At 51.7% G+C, this 22113-nt stretch overlaps 1 protein-coding gene across 11 annotated transcripts in view; it reads left to right on the forward strand.

The window, feature by feature from the left end:
* PLEKHH1 (pleckstrin homology, MyTH4 and FERM domain containing H1) overlaps positions 1 to 22113 on the forward strand; it is a 50559-nt gene that overhangs the window by 19589 nt on the left and 8857 nt on the right. For 4 of the 11 annotated variants that reach the window (XM_070249653.1, XM_070249652.1, XM_023627971.2 and 1 more), the window contains exons 3-22: positions 681 to 743; positions 1645 to 1794; positions 4764 to 4847; positions 6677 to 6758; positions 6959 to 7719; positions 10774 to 10852; positions 11399 to 11490; positions 13048 to 13198; positions 13388 to 13530; positions 14607 to 14717; positions 15653 to 15739; positions 16089 to 16250; positions 17228 to 17308; positions 17679 to 17861; positions 18244 to 18352; positions 19144 to 19256; positions 19876 to 20052; positions 20418 to 20515; positions 21013 to 21190; positions 21739 to 21894. In XM_070249653.1, coding sequence (XP_070105754.1) covers positions 681 to 743; positions 1645 to 1794; positions 4764 to 4847; positions 6677 to 6758; positions 6959 to 7719; positions 10774 to 10852; positions 11399 to 11490; positions 13048 to 13198; positions 13388 to 13530; positions 14607 to 14717; positions 15653 to 15739; positions 16089 to 16250; positions 17228 to 17308; positions 17679 to 17861; positions 18244 to 18352; positions 19144 to 19256; positions 19876 to 20052; positions 20418 to 20515; positions 21013 to 21190; positions 21739 to 21894 — 3060 coding nt within the window. Of the gene's footprint in view, positions 1 to 680; positions 744 to 1644; positions 1795 to 4763; positions 4848 to 6676; positions 6759 to 6934; positions 7720 to 10773; positions 10853 to 11398; positions 11491 to 13047; positions 13199 to 13387; positions 13531 to 14606; positions 14718 to 15652; positions 15740 to 16088; positions 16251 to 17227; positions 17309 to 17678; positions 17862 to 18243; positions 18353 to 19143; positions 19257 to 19875; positions 20053 to 20417; positions 20516 to 21012; positions 21191 to 21738; positions 21895 to 22113 lie in introns of all 11 variants that reach the window. The other 7 variants (XM_070249649.1, XM_023627970.2, XM_023627967.2 and 4 more) reach the window with 2 other exon arrangements.

The following is a 22113-nucleotide window of genomic DNA, read 5'->3' on the forward strand; positions in this document are numbered from 1 at the left end:
CCGGAATTGCCAGGTTCCTCAGACCTGAATGACACGCTCTACTGGTAGCAAGATAGGATTTTAAAAAAATTGTCTTGAGCCTCTCTATTTCTTTAAGAGTAAAGAAATCAAATTATGTGATACCTGTGAATGCCATTTACGGTCAGAGGCATCCTTGACAGGGAGTGAGGAAGTGCTTGTCCCCAGCCAGTGAGTTATTCCGAGGTGGGAAGAAACGTTCTCTTACTGATGACATGATGGGGGCCCATGTGCGAGCATGTTCCATGCCAGGCACATGGCGAGCGGTAGCAGTGCACTGCCTGCTGCCCAGTTCTGAGAGGAAAGAGGCCTCAGGGAGAGGAGACTGCAGGCGGGACTGTGGGCAGGGTGCCTCAGGAAGAAGGCCGTGGCACTGCTGCCCCTCCCTGAGTATCCTGCACAGGGAGAAACGCCTCCTTAGGCTTTTACTTGCTCAGCAGCGAGGACAGCAGCCCTGGCTCTTCACCTGCCTCTTAAATTCTGGATAAGTTGAACCGAGGTTTGCCATGAAAATCTTTGCTCTGACTCCTTGAGCCACTTGAGATGGGCAGTTCAAGCCTGGCCTGGGTGCAGTGTCTGCACCATTTGCCCACGTTGCCTTGATGGCATGTCCATGGTAGGGATGCCACACCTACATCTCCCCTTCTTCTCTGGTTGAGCAGATGCAGGAGCTGGAGCAGAGGCTGCTGGAGGCAGAGCAGAGAGCAGAGAATGCAGAGACCCAGGTAACCAGGGAAGGGGATTGGCAGGAGTGCGTACGGGAATGACAGATGGCCTTTCCTGACACTTCCCATGGACACACTCATGCTGATAAGCTCTTTACGGGGACAAGGGGAACCAGCAGTCACCTGTTAGACCTTCTGAACAAATTAAGGTGTGTGGAGCTTTCTGTGAGCATGAAACAGTCTTTGGGTAAGGGTCAGTGCAGTGAGCAGGTAAGTGGATTCGTCCAAATAGGCTAGGTTCTGCTGAGGTGACAAATTAAGTCTGACGTCTCAGTGACTTACCACATTTAGTTCTCACTCCTGGTGCCCCTCTAAATTGAGGGTTAGCCAGGGATTCTGCTCCACCCAGTGCTTCATGGATCCAGGCTAATGGAGCTCCCCAGCATGTAGCTGGACCATCTGGAACATGCAACCTCCTTGGTTGCCATGGCAGGGAAAGAGAGCTGGGTGCTTGCGCACCAGCTCTTAAATACTTTAGCCCAGAAATGATGTGTCATCGCACTCTGGCCCATTGGCTGGAGAGAATTCCATGGCTGTCTAACTACAAGAGGGCTGGGAAATATCAGGAAACACATTGGCATGCAGTGAGCCACAGATGTCTCTGCCACAGTGAGGGTGGAGCAGTTCCTCTCCAGGGCTGTGTGTCCTGCCCAGCTTGTCCCTACTGAATTAGATGGCCCTGAATTAGATGGCCAACACCTGGCTGTTTCTTCCTTGTCAATTCCTTCTCTTGCTCAGATGAAGCTTCATAATTGGTCATTGACTTAATTGGCCTTGACTTCTCTGGGTAAGGGCTCTGCCTGGGAGTCACGGGCTGGGACATCAAGAAGCATTCCATCCCACATTAGTGCCCATTCCACATACCATGTCTCAACCCTATGAGAGTATTGATACTTTTCAGGTGGGTATGATGGAAGAGAAGGTGAAACTGTCCAGTCTGAAGAATGTGGACTCAGCAGGCAGCCTGCACCGAAAGTACCAAGAATTGCTGAAAGCCGTGCAGGGCAAAGATGAGCTCATCGGCCAGCTGGAGGCACAGCTGGAGAAGCAGGTAAGAGCTAACATGAAGCAGAGTGCTGGTGCCCTCTACACTGTTTGCTCCAGTTGGCCCTGGCTTGTCGAGCTGAGCCCCTCTGAGCCCTCCAGGGGTGGGGAGCTCACTCCTTCATGAGACTGTTTTTTCATGTGGAGATTTAATTACTGGAAGGTACATTAGGAGCCAGGCAGGGGGTATAGTGGGAAAAGGACCTCTGGGTTTGAATCCCACCTCTAGCACCTGCTGCTGTCTGATTGTGGGCAAATTACTGAAGTTGCTGATTCTCATTTTACCCATCTATAAAATAGGGCTGATAATACCTCATGGGGCTGTCGGGAGAATGAACTCAGATAATCTGTGTCTAGTGTCAGACATGAAGTCGGTGCTTGGGAAGAAGAGCTTTTCCTTCTCTACCCTGGCCTTGTGCCCTGCCAACACATGGGACAGGACGCTTGCCTGTAGTCTCAGAGCAGCACAGAGCTGGACCGTCAGCCTTGGTCAGCTGCTTGGCCACAGTTTCTCAAGGAACCTGAGTCGGCAGAGACCAAAGTTGCTGCTGCCTCCAAGAAGCAGTGCCTCTCATCCTGAGCACAGGGGGCCCAGGAGAGGCCACTGCCCAGCGCTCCAGCTACAGTTAGCACCTTTGCTCTAGAGAGGGCATCTGGAACATCCCCCACTGGTTCCCTATGCCCGATCTCACTAACTTCATCCTAGTTCTCACTTTTACCTCTGCCGTTGGCCTTACCTACCCCACTTTTCCTGGTGACAGAGGTCCATCTTTTCTAGCAGACAACCCCACAGTGTGGCCAGATGACTTTTAATTTTCCACATGTACATTTTCCATGAAGGTCCCAGCTAATCCTGGTACTACCTTCCCACCATGATGGGCAAATTCGTAATCATTCATCAGCATTCACTGAGTATTTCCTTTGTGGGATGTGCCTTTGTATGCTGCGGGCACCATGTGCTCCTGAAAAATCATGAGAAAATAGAACTTTGACACATGGACCCTTTAATCAATTTCCCGTCAATTCTATCTCTGCTGCTGTCTTCTCTTTTGAGTGGTTAGAAGTGGCAGCATCCTGGGCATTGGTGGGCAAAATGGCTCCTGCTAAAGCTTAGGTCAGAAAAATCATTTTACAATAATAAGTGAAGATCAGAGCAGAAAGAATGCTGTTCTGCAAGTCAGACTTGGATTTAATCCCAGCTGTGCCACAAACTGACAGAGATAAGTCATTTCACTGCCCTGGGCCTTAATTTCCACAGCTGTATAAAGAGGGTATCAAACTAGTTTAGGAGTTGGCAAACTTTTTCCCTAAAAAGCCTTATAAGTAAATGTTTTTGGCTTTGTGGGCCACATGGTCTCTGTTGCAACTACTCAACTCTGTCATCATAGGGAGAAAGCAGTCCTAGATGGGAGATAATGAATGGGCATGGCTGTATTACAGTACAACTTCATTTACAAAAATAGGTAGTTGGTGGGGGGGTGGGAACCAGGTGGAAGGCTGAATTTGGCCTGTGGGCCAGTTTGCAAACCCCTGAGCCAGATGACCTCAGGTCATTTGAGCTCTGAACTACTGAGAGTCTGCCATTTTCACATTCCTATCTCATTTCCACAGACTCCCTTGTTTGGAGCTTATGTCCCTAATCTTACAATTATCAGGCAGTTTTCCCTAGAAGTGTAACCTTGGTCCTTATTGCTGGTCTCTACACCACTCAGCACACACCTGGCGTCCCCAGGCTTTGTTGGTCAGGGGACTGGTGCTCAGTGTGGAAGTGGTCAGTTGCCTGTGCCTCAGGCTCTGTGCTGTGCACTTCCTCTCACTTAATCCTCACACTGGCCCAGGGTGGGAGATGTATCATCCCCCCATTGTGGACATGACCGTGCAGGCCTAGAGAGGTTCGGTTTCCTGCCCAGTGTCCCACAGCAAATAAGCCTCAGAGCCAAGATCTCAGCCCTGTTCTATCCTTGGATGCTATTCTTCAGATGCAAACCTCCCTTACACTCTTGATTATTTTGAGGGAATTGCTGCACATATGTGATAATGTAGCTTTTTTGTTTTTTAACTGTAAAGGTAATTCATGTTTATAGTAAAAAATACAAAAAGACCAGAAGGTATAGAATGACAAGTAACATTTTTCCCCTGTCCCCAATCGTTCATTTCCCCTCCTCACTGTTGACACTGTTTGCTGTGAACGTTTCTTGTGTACCAAAGCCCAGCATTCCATTTTCATTTTATTTAGCCAAGCCCTTATTTGAGGACACTCAGGTTATTTCCAGTCTTGAGGTTTTTGTTCTTGTTGCTTTATCAAATAATCTTGCAACTAACGATTGCTAAGCAGTGGGTTTGTTAGGTCAGTGGTGTGTACATTTACAATGTTGATGGGTAACAAATCGCTCCCCAGAAAGGCTTTGCCAACTTGTGTGAGAGGGTTTGTTTTCCAACATTCTTGACAATTTGGGATAATAGCAAAATTTTAAATTATGTTGGCGTGATAGAGGAAAATGATGTCTCCCTTTTATCTACCTTCTTAAAATTATGATTAAGATTGAACAGCTTTTCATGGGTTCTTTTCCCTTTCTTTCTTTTTCTGTTAATTTCCTGGTCATATCCTTTGCATATATTTATTGGATTGTTCATTTCAAATTAGCCTTTTGTACATAAATCATTTGTGTAGCAAATCACCCCCCAGTTGGTCTTTTGGTTTTGTTTAAGGGATTCTTTTTCTTTGGTAATATAGTAATTTGTAGTGATGATATAGATTTATTTGCCTTTTCCTTCATGGCTTTTTGGAGTTGTATTGTGTTTAGGAAAGCCTTTCCCACTTTAAGAATATTTTAAAAAGTCATAAATGAATTAATTTTTTTCTCTCGGGCCACCCCCATCCAGTCTCTTGATATTTCTTCTCACGGCTTCCCGCCTCTGATTATTCACTAAGCTAGTGACTGCCGTGACTCGCTAAGGGCCCTCGCTTTCTTGCAGAAGCAGATGAGAGCTGAGGAAGCAAAAATTGTTCAAGAAAAAGCTGCAAAGATCAAGGAGTGGGTGACACTAAAGTTAGCGGAGGTGAGTCAAAACCTCGTCTCGGGAGGCCTGGAATGGACCTCTGCGTGGGGCTGTTCCCTCCCTCAGTGTCATTCTGCCTCCTTCTGTGTGTGGGGCCTCGACTGACCTTTTTTGTTAACCATTTGCCCTTCCTTCAGCTTAAACACTGAGACCATTGCTTCACTTACCGCTCCCTTCGCAGTTAGGGCTCCTGAGTAACTTTGTGTTTCGGAAGAAGAACCAAGACTCACTTCTGAAGAGTGCCACCTGTTTCCTTCTGAGGTGTACACACAGTCCTTGTATCGCCTCTTTCCCCTTTCTCCTCTGTCCTCTCCGTTCTTTTTAAATTTTTAAAAATATGCATTATATTTACCATGTTAGCTGTTTTTGTTTCTGGGGTTTTTTGGTTGGTTTTTGTTGTTTGATTTTTTTCTTTTTTGGTGCAGAAGGTTAGCCCTGAGCTAACATCTGTTGCCAATCCTTCTCTTTTTGCTCGAGGAAGATTGTCCCTGAGCTAACATCTGTGCTAGTCTTCCTCTATTTTGTATGTGAGACACTGCCACAGCATGGCTTGATGAGCGGGATGTAGTTCCACACCCAGGATCTGAACCTGTGAACCCCAGGCCGCCAAAATGGAGTGTGTGAACTTAACCAGTATGCCACTGGGCTGGCCCCTTAGCTATTTTTTAAGTGTACAATTCAATGGTATTAAGTACATTCACAGTGTTGTGCAACTGTCACCACTGTTGATTTCCAAAACTTTTCATCACCCCAAACAGAAACTCTGTACCCATTAAACACCAACTCCCCCTTCTCTTCTTCCCCAAGCCCCTGGTACCTCTATTCTACTTTCCACCTTTGTCCATTCATTGTCATAGTTCATCCCTTGCTCCAGCTTTATTTAGGAACATCAGGACTAGAAGCTACAGTGCTACTAGCAAAAAACAAAAAACAACCCCTTTCTAAACAAAGGAAAGGGAATTGAAGTTTGGCAAAGGGCAAGCACTCATCTTTTCTTCCTCTGTCCTGACGCAAGTGGTTCTCACCTGCAGGGGGTTTTGGCTCATTTTGCCTCCCATCCCCTTCTGTGGATGCACATCTCAGGTCACCTGCTAGACGGCAAGTTCTTGGGGACACAGCTGATGCTGGGTTTACCTCCAAATTCCACAGCCCTGACCCTTGCTAAAAGGTGCTCAGTAAAAGTGTATTGGGTTCGGTTTAAAAGAAAATGCAGCAACCATGAGGATGGATTCATAGACAATATGTTGAGCAAAAGAAGCCAGACACAGAAGTACCTACTATATAACTCCATTTATATGAAGTTCAGAAATGGGCAGAACTAAACCAGGGTGTGAGGGATGCATACTTAGATGGTAAAACCCAGAAAGTAAGGAGGTGAGTCTCATAAGCCTAGAAGAGTGGTTGCCTTTGTGGGGACGGAGGGACTGTGACTGGGAAGGTACAGGTCTGGGTTGTTGGGAATGCTGGCAAATTTCTGTTTAACCTGAGTGATGAAGGTCACATGAGTATTCATTTCGGAATCATCTGTTGAGCTGTTCAGTGACGTGGTAGGCAGTTTTCTGTGTGTGTGTTATATTTCACAATTTAGAAAAAGATTTAAAACACCTAGAAAAGAAAGTTCAGGGGCTTATTCTATTCCAATAAAACCAGTGAGCACAGAGGGAGGGAGATGGCCAGGGCTCCCTGGGAGGGTCGGCGCTGGGTTGGTGGCGCACTACGTGTTCTCTTTCAAAGATTTGATCTTTAAAAAGGATCTTAATCTTATTTTGAATTCTGCATCCAAGCCTGAAGGCTGAGTATCCTTAATCTTCATTTTCCTTTCTGCCTAGCTTGAGATGGAGAATCAGCACCTGAAAAGCTGTAATCAACACCTGGTAGAGCAGGTGGGGGCCCTTCAAGATGCGCTAGGAGGTAAGCAGGCCGGCGGGGGTGTGTGTGGGGATGGGTAGGTGGGTGAGTGGGTAGGTGTCTGTCTCTCTGTGTGTCTGTGTGTTAGGGTGTGGGCTGAATTGAGGGAGCTGTGTGTGTATGTGTGTTGGGGTGTGTGTGTGTTGGGGTGTGGGCTGAATTGAGGGAGCTCTCAATAGACCTGTTTTTTGCCCCAATCACAGCTCTTCAGATGGCACCTTCAGGGAAGCTTCGGGTGGCCCCCCAGGGAGCCCTAGAAGAGGATTCTGTCCCTTCAGGGCTAGGAACTCAGCTGATGGGGCAGGACAGTGGTCCTCAGGCCCAGGGTGCCCTGAAGGTAGCTATTCCCGCACCTTCTCCAGGTACTCTGCAGAACAAGGACTCTGTTGCTAAAACAGGAAGCCTTTTTGAGGATTCTAGTGCCAGCATGGTCCATCCTGGGGAAATATCAGAGGCCAAGACCCTTCCACCTCGTCTGGGAAGGGAAGGCTCTCCCGGCCAGCTGTGCGTGAAGCCTCACACCCCCAGACATGGTTTGGCTTCCTGGGGTGAGGGCCTGGTTACTGCTCAGGGAGGAATGCTCCCTGGGACAAAGACCTCTGCTAGGGGAGGTGGCCCTGGCAGCAGCCTGACCCTACCGAAGGTGCGGGCTCCCAGCACCCCCCGGGACAGCATCCAGCTGGCCAAGCGGCACCACAGCCAGCCCCAGGCGGGCCCTGGGCACTTCAACCAGGTGGTGAGCATTGAGATTGGCACCCTCTCAGCCCTCCACCCCTCCAGCCTTCCTGAGGTGCAGGCCCGAGCTGAGCTCCGGGAGGAACCAGAGAAGATGGAGATGGAGGAGCAACCCCCCGCGGGGAAGAAGGAGGACAGAGAGAGCCCGAGGGCCCCCAGAGCTGAGCTGGAGGAAGTGGACTTGGGGAACAAACCACCCACACCCCCCCTGCACCGGTTTCCATCCTGGGTAAGAGGCGCCCTGGGGGCTGGGCAGAGGGGCAGAGCTGACGGTGTGAACACTGTTCATTGAGCACAGCCTCATGCTGAGCGTGAGACGAGGCCATCATCCTCACGGCCACTCTGGGAGGCGAGTCCCACCAAGCTGGCCCAGACCACCCAAACCAGTGAGGGGCAGAGCTGGGGTTTAGAATGACGGACAGTGGCTGGCTGTCATCTCCTGAGCAAGTGCTCACTGTGTGCCACACACCAGGCTGGGTGCTTCATGCACATTTCTTGTTTAGTCTTCATGACTCTGAGGCAGTGTGGTGTTGCGGCAAAGAGCACAGGTCCCAGAGTCAAACTGTAGGGTTGAGTTGCTAGCTATGTGACCCGGGGCAAGTTACTAAACCTCTGTGCCTCAGTTTCCCTCTCTGTAAAATAGGGATGATAGTAGCTCCTTTCTAGTGTTGTTGTGAGAATTAAATGTGTTAACATATAGTAAGTACTTGCAGTAGTGGTTCACAGTAAGTGACATGTAAGCATTGGCTATGTTATTATTTCTGAGCTTTACCTTCCTTACTTGTGATATTGGATAAAACGACATGAGTTCTGGTGGAAATGCTTCGGAATCAGTGATCTGGGGTGGGGAATACTGATGGAACAGACCAGCCAAGCATTAATCTTTGTAGAGTTGAGTGACGGGTACACAAGGTCATTCTCTGTTCTCTTCTCTCCACTTTTGTGTCTGACCTTTCCCGTGAGGACAAGTTAAAATAAAAACAGGAGTCGGTTGGGGGTGGGCAACACTAAGGTTGCCCTGGCCAGTGGTGAGGCTGAGATGAGATAATGGGGTCGAGTGCTGAGCACAGAACCTGGCCCCTGGGCAGGACTCCCTCCCTGTGGGAGGAGGTAGGTGCTGTCCCCTTTTTCAGATTAGGAAACTGCTGTCCCCACAGACTTAGTTACTTGCCCAAGGTCACATAGTAGGTAGTGGCGGGCCAAGCTCTAAATGTAGGTCTGGCTGTCTCCAGAGCCCGACTCTGCCCCTCCGGTTATACTGCGTCTTAGGGGACATCAGAGAGCAGACGTCAGCCTCTTACGCATGGTCTGACCCTGGGATGCTGCTGTGGTGTGAGGCAGCGCTGTGGGGGACGTCTGAGTGTCAGGCTCCTGGCAACATAGGGAATGAGGCCCTGGGGGTGGCACCACCCCACACCACTGCCTGGATGGCCCACCTTTTCAGCAGCACCTTCCAGGGTCTTCTTTGAAATTCTGGTAGTCTGGGGGTCCTCATCACCCCAAGCCTAGGGGCCACATCCTTAGCAGTGATTGCTGACCAGTGCTGATGGCTGTGGGGACCAGAATGACCAAAAGCAGCCATGCCCAGGAGCCGGGCCTGGGGGATAGGGCTCAGTGGTCTCCCAAGGCCAGCCAGTCTTCAGGCCGTGAGCTGCTGACCTGTCCCTGAGGCCCCTGCCTCACGGGAAGGAAGGGTAAGGCACAGGTGGAGAGGCTGCTGGAAACGGAGAAGGGCCAGGTCGTGAGAACCCCCTCAGAACCATCCCTCCTCTTGTTCGCTGTGGTCTTGTGAATCCAGATGCTCGGGAATCCTAAGGCAGAGGCGGGCAGTGAGGGAGCACTCAGCGAGGGACATGGCAGGAGGGCTCAGTGCCACCAGGTGCCTGAGTCGGGATTACCCGTGTCAGCTTAGGAAACCACCGTGACCAGAGAGCCTGACCTCACTTCTCAGGTGGGACAGCTGGGCAGTACTGTGTGGAAAAATCCAGACTGAGAATTCAGAGAAGGACATTTCTCAATCCCATATACTTATTTGCCAATTTAGAGTTTGCAGAGCCCTTTTTCTGTTGCTCCTCAAAATAACCTTGCGAGTTATGCATTGGATAACCTTTTGTAAGACACTCCCACATTTGTTTAAGCTAATCCCTCAGGCCTCACTTTCATTTCCTCTGTAAAGTCAGAGGCCTGTCCTTGGTTGAATTCCACAACCACTACTAGTAGGAATAATCTTGTTTATGCCTAATTTTACTGCTTCGACCCAATTTATCTGCCCTCCAAAAGCACAGGAATCCCCTGCCCTACCCTGTGCCCCTCCTGGGACACCCTTCCTCGCTGCCGCTCAACCTCTTACCTCCTCATCCCTCCCCTTACCTCTGGATCTCAACCCGGCACTCGCCAGCCCCTCCCGCTCTCCCCCAAGTGCCCAGTGCTGCTTCCCTCCTCTGGGGTGACACCCCAATAGCACCCCGCCTCCCAGCCCCAGCCCCGCTACCTCCCTGAGGCAGGCGATGTTCCCTGGTCTGTGACTCACCTTGTCACGTTGTTTTCCTTTTACTTTGAGTGGATATGAAGAAAAATGGAAAAGCAGAGGCAGGGCCTCCTGTCTTCTTCAGGAGCATCAAAACCATTAGGAAAGCTCCCTGGGGCTGTGGGCCTGCGTCAGACCCAGGGACACCCTGAGGAGTGAGGAAGAGCTGAGGGTGGGCCTTCCCTGTCGAGGCGTCTTCCACAACGGGTTTCTGGGGTCTGGTGAGCCAGAGAGTCTTTGAGAGTTCGCCTCAAAACCTAACCATGATGTGACATTATTACTGTAGGAAACAAGTGTGTCCCAGGTCCCAAACGACTGGTTTATAGGAGGGGCTGTGGGGCTCTGACCTCGTTGTCAACACCCAACTTCTAGAGGTGAGAGCCTGAGGCCCAAGGGCCTCTACAACGATAAGATTCAGAGAAACAGGCGACTGAGCCCTCTCCTCTTGAACTGCCTCAAGGGAAGGGTGGCAGTGAGAGGGAATAGATATCTTTGGGCACAGATTATATTCCAGCTGTTAAATGTTTGCATTAATAATTACACTTGATTCTCACTCAGCCTGAAGAGGAGTGTTATTACCTCCCTTTTAGAGCTGTGGAAAATGAGGCCCAGAAATGATGTAACTTGCCCATGACTCCCCAGCCAGTAACTGGCTGAGCCTGGATATGGACCCAGGTCTGCCCACGCCAAAGCCACAAGAGGGGCTCAGGTGGGCTCAGTCCTGGGCGCTGACCATCCTGGGACCTCTCATTCCAGGAGAGTCGGATCTATGCTGTGGCCACGTCAGGCATGAGGCTCTCGGATGTGTCTCCCAGAAATAATGTCACCTGCTGCAGTGAGTTCCAAGTGAGGTGCTCAAGTGGGCAGTGTGGGCGTGCGGGTAGGAGAAGACTCAGCAACACCCCGGGCCAGGTCACCTGGGACCCCATGTCCTCCCCCAGCAGGTGAGGTTCAGGTGAAGTTACACAGCCAGGGCTGCCTTGGAGAGAAAAGGAAGCCGTGCCGGTTCAGCTCATCACCTGCTGGGTGGGAGTGGGCATGAACAGAGCTGTAGCCGGTGACAGAGCTGAAAGGGACTTTAGGGGTGGGGTCCTCCAGCCCAGGCTCCTACCTGCTCTGGCTTCCCTTCTGCAGTGCAAGGGCTATGAGTGGGAGGAGCCCCCTGAAGGACCCGCATCCCCACCCACTGGCTGCTGAGTCACCAGCCAGCCACAGAATCCCCACGGTGATGTGAGAGCCCCACAGTCACATGACTTGTAACACCTTGGCCCTCGTACTGAGATCTGTGACCCAGTCTGTCTCCCAGAGAGCTCTGCCCAGGTCTCTTCCTCCCCCAGACTCCCCCCTGAGTTAATCTCCTCCCTCTCGTCGCCCCCTCCAGCTTCAAGCCCTCCTGCCCTGGCGTCCCCTGGGCCTTTCTCTGGCCTTGTCTACAAGAACGTCACCGTGCCTGTCTACACAGCCCTGAAGGGGGTAAGAAGCTGCTGTCCGAGGAGGGGTGTCCCCATCCAGAGAGGCCTCTCATCCATGTGGTGGCTGGAGTGCGGCTCTGGGGTCAGGCTTCCACACACATGTGACTCTGGGCAGGGAGCTGAACCCACATATGTCGCTTCATTTTTATTGTTTATCACATTTTCATTATAAAAATTCTGCATTTACAAAAATTCGAATCAATATGATTGTGGGCAAAGTAAAAAGTTAAAGGTTAAACCTGTGCCTGCTCCGTCTCTCCTCCCCATCTTTTCATGTCTGTCCCAGAGGGCAGTGGGGCTCCTTCCAGAACTTTTTATGTGTATTCAAACATACTCCTGTAACAGCCCTACATATTTTTAAACAAAAATCAGATATAACTGCAACATGATGTTTTCATATACATTTGTCTCCTTTTGTTGTTGGGGTTTTTTCTTTGAAGTAATTAGGAACACAGTTAATAAGCTTTTTTTAAATTGAAGTATACATGTTATTGGTTTTTGAAATCATAACAGTAATACTTTGTAAAACTTTCTATAGAAGAATAAAAAGCCAAAAGTGAAATTTCCGCCCCCTTTTCCCTAACTCCTAACCCCAGAGGCAACTGTCACTAATGGCTTGGGGTTTATTCTGCAAGGCCCTCTGCTGCATCTACAAATGTGTTTACAAATATTCTCTTTGCCCCAGTCTCTCTCCCATGCACACATGCATGTGCACACACACATGCACACAAAGGGGATCATGTTACGTGTGTCATTCTGTACCTTGCCTGTTCACCCAACTGTGTGTCAGGTCTTCCTGCCAATCTTCCACACACAACTGTGTGCCCCCCTTGGCGCTGTCCAGTGCCTCTTGCTGTAGATGCCCCGTAACTACCTTAACCTCTCCTCCACTGACTGACAGTTCAGGTCATTTCTCATTTTTTCTCTAAAATAAATGTTGCGATGAACATCACTGTGCAAATATATCTCTGTGCACTTAATATGTACATATTTCTGTAGGACAGAATTCTAGAGGTGGAACTTATGGGCAAATGAGATGTATGTTTTAAACTTTGACAGGCAGTACCAAATTATCTTCTAAAGGAGCTTTATCACACTACAGAGTATCTTTTTCTGCACAATTTCACCAGCGTTGAGATAATCAGTCTTTTTAAATGTTTGCCAACTGAGATGATCTCTTGGTGTCTCCTTATCCTCACACATTTTTAAAGCTCCTGTCTCACACTTGGCCCTTTGCTTGGCTTTCTGGCCCCCTTGTGGCAGGAAGCAGGGGTCACAGCGGCCAGGTGTCCAGCCGGATGGGGCAGCTTCTTTGGGGACCACAGAAGATGGTGTGTGGGGGAGGGAGGCCCAAGGAGAAGCACGGAGGTGAGAACACAGGAGTAAAGATCTCAAAGGGATCATTGTCTTTTGGGTGCCCTCGCTGGGTGATGGTGTCCATGTGCCCCAGCAGGTGGTGTTGGCTGCACCCTGGCACCCGGAGCCAGAACGCAGGTGCAGGCAGGAGGGGGCTCGTCATGCAGCCTGAGCTGCAGTGGGGAGGGGGCCTGTCTTGCAGAGAGCCACACAGATCAGCACTGTACCCTTTGTGGACGAATCCTCTGGGTCTGATGATGACTGCAGCTCTCAGGCGAGTTTCCGAACTTCACTCCCCTGCTCTGAGTCCAGGAAGACGAGCGGACTGGGCAGCCCCCGGGCCATCAAGAGAGGTACAGAGAAGGGGAGCAGCACGGGTGCGGGGCAACAAGGGGCCCCTGGGTCCTTGCTTAATCTCTGCCCGTGACCCCGCAGCCCCAGACTCGGGGGTCCTGGGTGGGTGAGGAGGGCTCTGCAGCTCCCCGGTTGTATGAGCTGAGGAAGACCTGGGACCCGGACGGTGACTCCTCTCCCCTGGCCAGGTGTCTCCATGTCCTCGCTGAGCTCTGAGGGCGACTACGCCATCCCCCCGGACGCCTGTTCCCTGGACAGTGACTACTCAGAGCCTGAGCACAAACTCCAGCGCACTTCATCCTACTCCATGGACGGGCTGGGCCTGGGCGGGGTGAGCTGGGAGCGTGGCCCCACACAGATGGGGGCCGAGGCGGGCAGGGTGGGGGCAGACCTCCAGCAGAGGCTGCCTGGGGCCCTGAGCACAAGACACAGTTAGCAGCTGTGTGAGAGCAGGGTCCCTGGGATTGGTGAAGGGAGGGAGCAGGCTGAGGGGGCTGTGCAGTTATGGAGTCAGGCACACACAGACCCTGGGAGGAAGGAGAGGGGGCCTCCTGAGCTCCTCAGCAAACCAGGAGCGGCCAGTTGCTGTAAGCCCACCATGGCCCACAGGCCCAGGAGGAGTTTTACACACATTGTCTTGTTTTAGCTCCACACTGACCCTAGAAGGCTGAATGCCAAGATCTCCTGAGTTCTCCCTGTGTGCCAGGCACCATGTTCAGTGCTTTCGGGCAGTCGCGTTTGTCCTCACAGTCCTCTCAGGATCATTACCCCATTTTATGGATGAGAAGCCTGAGGCTCAGAGACGTGTTATTACATGCCAGAGCCAGCAGTAAATGCAGATGTCATTCCCCAGCCCTTGCTCCACACCACTGTGCCGCCCTATCTCCGTCTCCCCGCTCCACGAACCCTCTGCCCCAGCCTGGCTGAGGTGCCCATTGTTCCCCAAACCTCTCCCTTCCCTGATGCCTGCAACGGCCTTCTTCCTCCTCACAGCTCGTCTTTGAAGGAAAGGCTGACTTTTCCTTCCAAGGCCAGTTCAGGCCTGGCTCTTTCCTGAAGCTCTCCCTAGCCAGCCTCTCCCGTGTGCAGCCCCTGATCCACCGTCTTCTCCTGGTCAGATGTTGTTGTCTCCAGCCAGCGTGGGAGTACTTCCACAGCAGGACCATGCATGCTTTATGTAGTCCTCTGAACCTTTAGCTGGGCACGGTGCCCTGAAAATACACATAGTTGGTACTCTATTTTTTTTTAATTGATGACAAAGCAGTGACTCAACTGGGCCATTTTGGCCTGTGTGATACTTGGGAATACCTACCTGGCAGGGGAGATACTGCAATCACATCCAGGAACCCTAGTGATGTCCACTTTCTGTCCACCCTTCTTCTCCCCTACACCTTCCCACCCGTGCAGGAGTCACTGGAGAAGTCGGGCTACCTGCTGAAAATGGGGAGCCGAGTGAAGACGTGGAAGAGGCGCTGGTTTGTCCTGAGACAGGGGCAGATTATGTACTACAAGTCCCCGGTGAGCCCCTCCTACCCCTGGACTGTCATTGAAAGGACCCCAGTCCAGACCCAAAACCGTGTGAGAGGGCCTGGAAGAGGGGCAGTGTGGCCCTTGGCTGGAGGGCAAAGGTCTGGCAGGTGTGGGGAGACAGCCTGGCTGGGCCCCCGAGACTTAGAGCCACACATGGGGACCATGAGGCTGGTCATTGGTTCTCACGGTGCAATCAGGCACCAGGTGGTCACAGGCAGTTCCAGACAAGTTGGCTGAGTGATTCCTTCTTCCTTCAGAAGCTGAGTTCTTCTTATGCCTGGTCCCATAAAAGAACTGTTCCCAAGCTGCCCTCATGTTATCTAATTGTTTTAACAGGCAAGCCCATTGCCTTCTCTACCTCCTTTCTGGACTGTTTGGAATTAGAGAGCCTTGGATGTTGGGACCTAGTTTGACAGGACCTCCCTGAAAAACCGATGTTAATGTTTTAAAGAGGCCTTGTCTTTTGTGCAACTCCAGTTGATTGATTGTGGCTGTCTAGAACAACGTGATAAGGATTTTGGGCTTATATCACTCAATGAGCAGGCATGCTCTGATTGATTAATAATGTCTGCAGTGCTACCGGAAATGGTAATGGTGATGTATATGCCACTGATTTGCCAACTTGGTATAAAGGATGTAGTAGGAAGAATTTAAGGGCTTTATAGCTCAGTAACAACCTGGTGGCTTCTGACTCAATTTTAAAGGCTAAATCTGTCCTTTTTGAGGCCCAGGTCAGAAGGACCTCTGTCTCTAATCGCTGTTCCATCTAGCCTGAGCCAGGGTCTAGAACAAGTTACCCATCATGCCATGGCCCAGGCAAGCTTGGGGTTTCCCCTTTGCCTGTGACCTGGAATAAGATATGAGGACAAATGATGTGCTTTTTAAGGCTCCAAGCTCTTTCCTCCCTGTTCCTTTCTTTACAGAGTGATGTCATCCGGAAACCTCAAGGTCAAGTGGAGCTGAACTCCCGTTGCCAAATTGTTCGAGGGGAGGGTGCACAGACATTCCAGGTGAGCATGCTCCTAGCAGCTAGTATTTTAGATGAAAGAGGTGCCTGGTTTGGATATGGCTGTGATGGAGACAAAGATGTGGCAAAATGGGCATGTATGAAAGATAGTACATCAACACGTGGATGTGATCCTAATTGTGAGTACAGGAAAGGAAGAGGAGCCAGTGTGAGAGAGAGGATGAAGATAGAGACAAGGAGAACAAGATGAGGAGGAAAAGAAGGGAGGGAGTACCCGGGGGAAGAAGGAAGGCCCCATGGCTAAGGGATTAGAGCCACCTCGGAGCCAGCTCCCTGTTATTCCATCCTCTTGTCTCGCCGCCCCCGGTCCCCAATCCCTCACTTCTCCACAGCTCATCTGTGAGAAGAAAACCTATTACCTGACGGCTGATTCACCCAGCCTGCTGGAGGAATGGATCCGAGTACTACAGAGCTTGCTAAAGGTCCAGGCCATTGGGCCTCCAGCCCTGCCTCAGGCTGGCACCAAGCCCACTGTGAAGGGCTGGCTGACCAAGGTATGAGTAGGGCTGGTGGGGGGAGAATGTGGCCTCCTGAGTGTCAGGGGAGCCAGGAGCAGAAGTGCTAAGGGGTGGTGGGTCTCCCTCCTTGCACACAGCTCGGTTCTCCAGGAATTTTCTCCCAGTGATTAGCTGGCTGGCCTCAAGCATGGTCTAACCACACAGGTGATGGTGAATGATTCCGTGGAGATAGGGATCAGGGTTGTCAGAACAATAGCTATTCTCAAGCCGGAGGTGGGAAGGGAATGTCTCATACCCACTTTGAGGTCATTAGGAGTTGCCCCCACCCCCACCTGTACCCACCATGCCTCAGTATGAATAGTGGGAAGTTGCTACCTAGACAAGGTAGGTGTGGCCATTCAAAGACTGATAATGTCCTAGGCCAGCCCTAAGAACATTTTAGTTAGGGCTCTTCTGGTTGTGAGGAGCAGAGAAGCACTTGTTAACCCCAAGTCAAGGGAAGTTAACAAGAGAGCCAGCATGCCATCAGGAAGCAGAGCTACTGTTATGAGCAAGCTCAGTGCTCCAGGGCTCTCTCTGCCTCTGCTTCCTGACTCAGTCTGCATTCACGTCAGTCCGCTCTGCCTGTGCATTTGCTGTTCCCTCATGATTTACCCTTGTCCAGCATGGCCCTTCCCTCCCTCTCAGCGTCCGTCTCGGCATAGCTATAGACTCTGTGGACTAGCAGGTTCTTCCCACGTTCACATTCCTGGGACAGCACATCTGACTGGCCTGGTTAATCTTTTAATGGCAGGTTGTACAAAGATGGATGGGTGTCACATGGTACACACCATGACCTCTTGCTGTGAAAGGGCTGGTTCCCGTAGTAGGGAGTCTGGGTGGCATCTCCACTAAGGACCTGAGTTTGACCAAGGGTTTTGACATCTGCCTTTCTGTGGCTTCTCTTTGCCAGTCCTGGATTTACTTCTGGGGTCACCTAGTTCTGATAATGCTGGTGCATTTCTGTCTTACAGGTAAAACATGGCCACTCCAAGCTGGTCTGGTGTGCTCTTGTTGGGAGAACCTTCTACTACTATCGGAGCCATGAGGACAAGGTATGTCCTGGCTCCCAGCAGCACCCACTCTCTTCTTCCCCCAGACCACATTGCAGTGGCTCCATGTCCTGATGGAAGGCCCCAGCTTTACCCTCTACCCGACTTAACCCCACAACAAATACAGAGCCAGCTGTCTGCATGCCTCCAGAGTGCATGTCCAGTGTGCATGGCCCACAGATTCTGCCTGTGTGGTCTTCCGTGCTTCCCCAAGCAAACCTCAGCCAGGGAGCTGTAGTCTGCCTCTCCCCATCCTCTCATCTGTCCCCGTCCATGAACACAGCCCTGCAGGGCCTGAGGGGTCAGAGGAAGAGAAAAGAGACTCCCCTATCCCCTGCTGGCTCTTCCATTCATGGAAGGCTCGTGTCCACAGCGACCCCTGGGCCGTCTGCCTGTGCGGGATGCGCGCATAGAAGAAGTAGATCGATCCGGTGACTCCGACGAGGACTATGAGGCTGGAGGAACCGGGCGGTTGCTTTCCTCCCACTGCACCCTGGTGATCCACCCCCCAGAGCACAGCCCCACCTACCTCCTCATTGGCACTAAGCATGAAAAGGTAAGGGAGGGCGCTGGGCCCCACGGCCAAGCTCGGACCTGTGGTTCTGATCTTCCCTTCTCTCTTTCCCCCAAGCTTCCCAAAATTCAAGTTTATTTCCCTCCTGGACATTTTGGCAACCAGTATCCCTGGTTGGGAATATTCCTTATATTGAATTCACCCTCAGTGACCAATGTGTCTTCACTGGGGCCATGAGATAGAAACGTGGGTTCATGGTCACCTGATCCTGAGTCTTTCCTTTTAGAGACTGGTGGCCTTGACTTGTGTCAGCCAAACCAGCTGACCCCCACCTGGGCTTGCCCCCTTCAAGGAAGCTTCCTTGGAGCTCTTGCCTCCATTCTCCCCACCCAGCCACATCAGATGGCCTTCCATCCTCTTCCAGGATACGTGGCTTTACCACCTCACAGTGGCTGCCGGTGGCCCCAGTGCCAAGGTGGGCACTGCCTATGAGCAGCTCATTGGAAAACTGATGGATGGTGAGGGAGACCCAGGTAACGCAAGGGTGGCCATCGCTGCTTGGGTTGGAGGGTGGTGGCTGGGTAATTGTTGGTCCAGAACCAAAGAAAGCCCTACTGTACTCCAAAGCTGTTTTAAAACTGTCTAAGCCACAGAAAGGCATGCCCAGCCCAGGCTGCAGGGCCCCTGCCTCTGGTGAAGGTACTGAGGTGAGCACTCTGTGTCTAGGGGAGTTTGTCTGGGAAGCAGACTTTCTGGAGACCTGGGTCAGTGTTTTACTTTGTTCGACTTGCAACTTTGCTGGCTGGGCAGAGAGTTGAGGAAAGGAAGCAGCTGGTTAATCTCTAGTTAGAGTTTGTTAATCAATAAATGAAGCCTAACTTGGGGTCAGACTAACCTAAGTCTGGGGCATTTTGGGTGTTTATTTTGCTACTGATTCTCAGGACCCTGAGGAACTAACAGCACCCACCACACTTGACCCTCTCCTGCTGTTCTGTGGCTTGTTTGTTCAGGCTGATACACATGTTCCTCCCTCCAGACCTCCCTGCACACACATGCTTGCACTCAGCTGCCCACAGCCTTGCACACTCACCCCTTTGCAGCCCCAGGGGAAAGCAGTAGCTGTCTTCCTGTAAGCCATGCTTGTGAGTGTGCTAAATGCAGTGCACAACTGCATACCCCACACTGCAGACATAAACCCAGCACAACCCACGTGTCCCAGACAGTTAAACCCTTGTCTGCCCCACAGATGAAAGTGGGGGCGGGTGGGAGGCGAGTTCCCTCATCAGTGCTCACTGCCACCTCTCTGGTGTTGTGCTCTGGGCAGATTCCCCCCTCTGGAAGCATCCTATGCTGTGCTACAGCAAAGACGGGCTGTACACGTCCCTCACTACCCTGCCCTCCGAGGCCCTGCAGACGGAGGCCCTCAAGCTCTTCAAGGTAAAGTGGGAGCGGAGCCCAGGCCCACTGGCTGGGGGCACCCTTGCCATGTGCCCAGGCTCTGCCTGGAGCAGTTCTGCCCACTGTGGTGATACCTGGGTAGAGGGGACCCAGGCAGTTAGGGGGAAGCCCACAGAGGGATCTGAAGAGGAAGGGAAAGAGAATCCCACAGCGTCCCCAGCACGTTCTTTATAGCAGGGAGGCCGGAAGCTCAGTGACTTCATCCACAAGCCCTTGGGAAGCTCCAGTGACTCTCCTTGAGGAGTCGCCCTCCTCCTGTAGCAAACAGCAGGAAAGGCCAGGTTTATGTTGCTTCTGGACCTGAGAGATTCTGACCTATTTTAGAATGTTCTTTGTGCCCGTCTGAATATTCTATTTTTTTAAAAAAATGAAAATGTCTTGCTTTTATGTAATGGAAACATTTAGAGAAGGAAAGATTCTATCCAAAAGTAGCCTTCTCAGCAAGCATGGATGCTATCAAGCAATGAAAATGCTCCCTCTTAGAAAGGGCTTTCTGTCATGAACTGGAGCCTTCCATGAGCCCTGGGGGCACGCAGTCTGTCCACTGTCACAGAGGATGATAACCAAGGGACTGTGCCCACCATCATTTCCCTGCCAGTCCTGCCAGCTCTTCATCAATGTGCCAGTGGAAGCCGCCTCGGTGGACTACCACGTGTCCCTGGCCCAGACAGCACTGCAGGTCTGCCTGGTTCACCCCGAGCTGCAGAGTGAGATCTACTGCCAACTCATGAAGCAGACCAGCTGCCGCCCACCTCAGAAGCACTCCCTCATGCAGGTGGGCACCCATGGGGCAGAACAGCTGACAGGAGCCATTGGCAGAGGCTGCCCAGGAGGAGGGAAAGGTGGAAGGAGGTGACCGGGCAGGTATCCTGTGAGCCTAGTATCCAGTGGGTAGCCTCAGTGCTCAAAGCTGCCTTGGCACAGCTGCCCTCTCTGCGCCCCTTCTGGATGTGTGTGCACAGTCAGATTGTGTGATTGCTAGTCTGGACAAAGCCTGACTAAGTTGGTCATGCTGGTATCCACAGAAGGTTCGGGGCTCTGGTTTGGAGACAGAGGACTGAAGGCTCTGTGGCTCAGGACTGTGAGGGCTGGTGGCACTGCAGACCCAGCATTCACCCTATACTGCTTATTCCCTGACAGTGCTGGCAGCTCCTGGCTCTGTGTGCCCCACTTTTCCTGCCTCAGCACCACTTCCTCTGGTATGTGAAACAGCAGCTCCAGCGCCATGCAGATCCCAGGTATGTGAGCATCATTTCCACTGCTACTCCAGCACTACCTACTGTAGCACGATTGAGAGGGATGGGGGAAGACTAGGATGGATCAGGTCATCCCTACCCACTGAGATGAGCTCCGTGGTCACAGAGACCTCACCCACTGCTGTGTTCACAGATGGGCACGTGGAGATCTGGGCATGCCTGGGCTTCTCTGCATACCAATCCTGCTACACATGGATGTTTTGTGGGGACTCTGACGTGAAGCTACAATACCCCCAAATTGTCCCCAAGTTTTCATTCTCTATTGCCATGCTTTTCTGGCTTCTGGAGAAAATATCCATGCCAGCAACCTGCAGCATCTAAGACCTGAATGACAAATTAACACCTGAGACCCAAGTCTTCAGGGCTTTTTCACAGCCTTCCCAGCTGCAGGTTTTGTCCTGGCTGGTCTGGGTAAGGAGCAGGATGCAGGGATGAGTGGATTCCCTAGTATTCCCTTTTTCTTTCACCTGTCTTTTTAGAAATGAAACTGGCCAGTATGCCACCTATTGCCAGCGAGCAGTGGAGCGGACCCTGCAGACTGGGGAGCGGGAAGCCAGGCCGTCACGCATGGAAGTGGTGTCCATCTTGCTGCGTAACCCCTTCCACCACTCCCTGCCCTTCAGCATCCCCGTGCACTTCGCCAATGGGACTTACCAGGTGAGGAGGCTGGGCGTGCTCTCTGTCCCGAGTCTTCTCATCTTACCATCCCAGAGGAGAACACCTTTGGGCCAGGTGGGTGCTAAGCCTCCTTAGGCTTGGCCGATTCTTAATAGGCAAACCAGCAAAAGGATGGGCCTGGGATTTGAGGCCAGTTTGGGGGTCGTTAGCGCCAGTGTGGAGGGAGAAGAGAGTCTGAAACACAAAAGTGCTCCACTGTCTGGTGCCTGGGAAATAGATCCTTTGAACCCACTGCATTAACAGGGAAGCTGAGACACTGACCAAGAAAGTGGCATGAGAAAGGGCCTCTGAAAGAGTGACAGTGAAGGAGGAGCAGAGCTTATGTCCGACTCCTGGTCACAGTGGGCAGGCCCATCGTACACACTCAGCCTCTGCATGGGGATATGGAAACCAACTGTCTTTGGCTTTTGCATTCGCCCTTGCTCCTTTCAGCCAAATCTTTCCACCTTCCGGACTCAGACCCTCCATTAGTCCTAATGAGCCCCACTCGGGAAGTGCCCTCTGGGACTAACACCTCTCCCCTGCAGGTGGTCGGTTTCGACGGCTCCTCCACAGTTGATGAGTTCCTCCAGCGGCTGAACCAGGAGACAGGCATGAGAAAGTCATCCCACTCTGGCTTTGCCCTCTTCACGGACGATCCTTCTGGCAGGGACCTGGAACACTGCCTGCAGGGGAGCGTCAAGGTGATGGCCTTCCCACTAGGCCAGCTGAGCCCCTCCTGAGCCACCTTGGGGCTTTGGGATTTTGGTGGTGGGGAAAGAGCCCATCTGGTGGGTGCCTGACTATTCCACAGCCTGTTTGGTGCTGAGCCCAAGATGCTCCCCTGGCCAGCATTTCTGTGCCAAACTAAAATGCACCCATATAGGCAGAGAAAAGTTGTTTGGGCCCTTGTCTCTGGAGAG

This window comes from Equus caballus, chromosome 24, assembly GCF_041296265.1.
Source record: "Equus caballus isolate H_3958 breed thoroughbred chromosome 24, TB-T2T, whole genome shotgun sequence".
NCBI classification, from domain to species: Eukaryota; Metazoa; Chordata; class Mammalia; order Perissodactyla; family Equidae; genus Equus; species Equus caballus.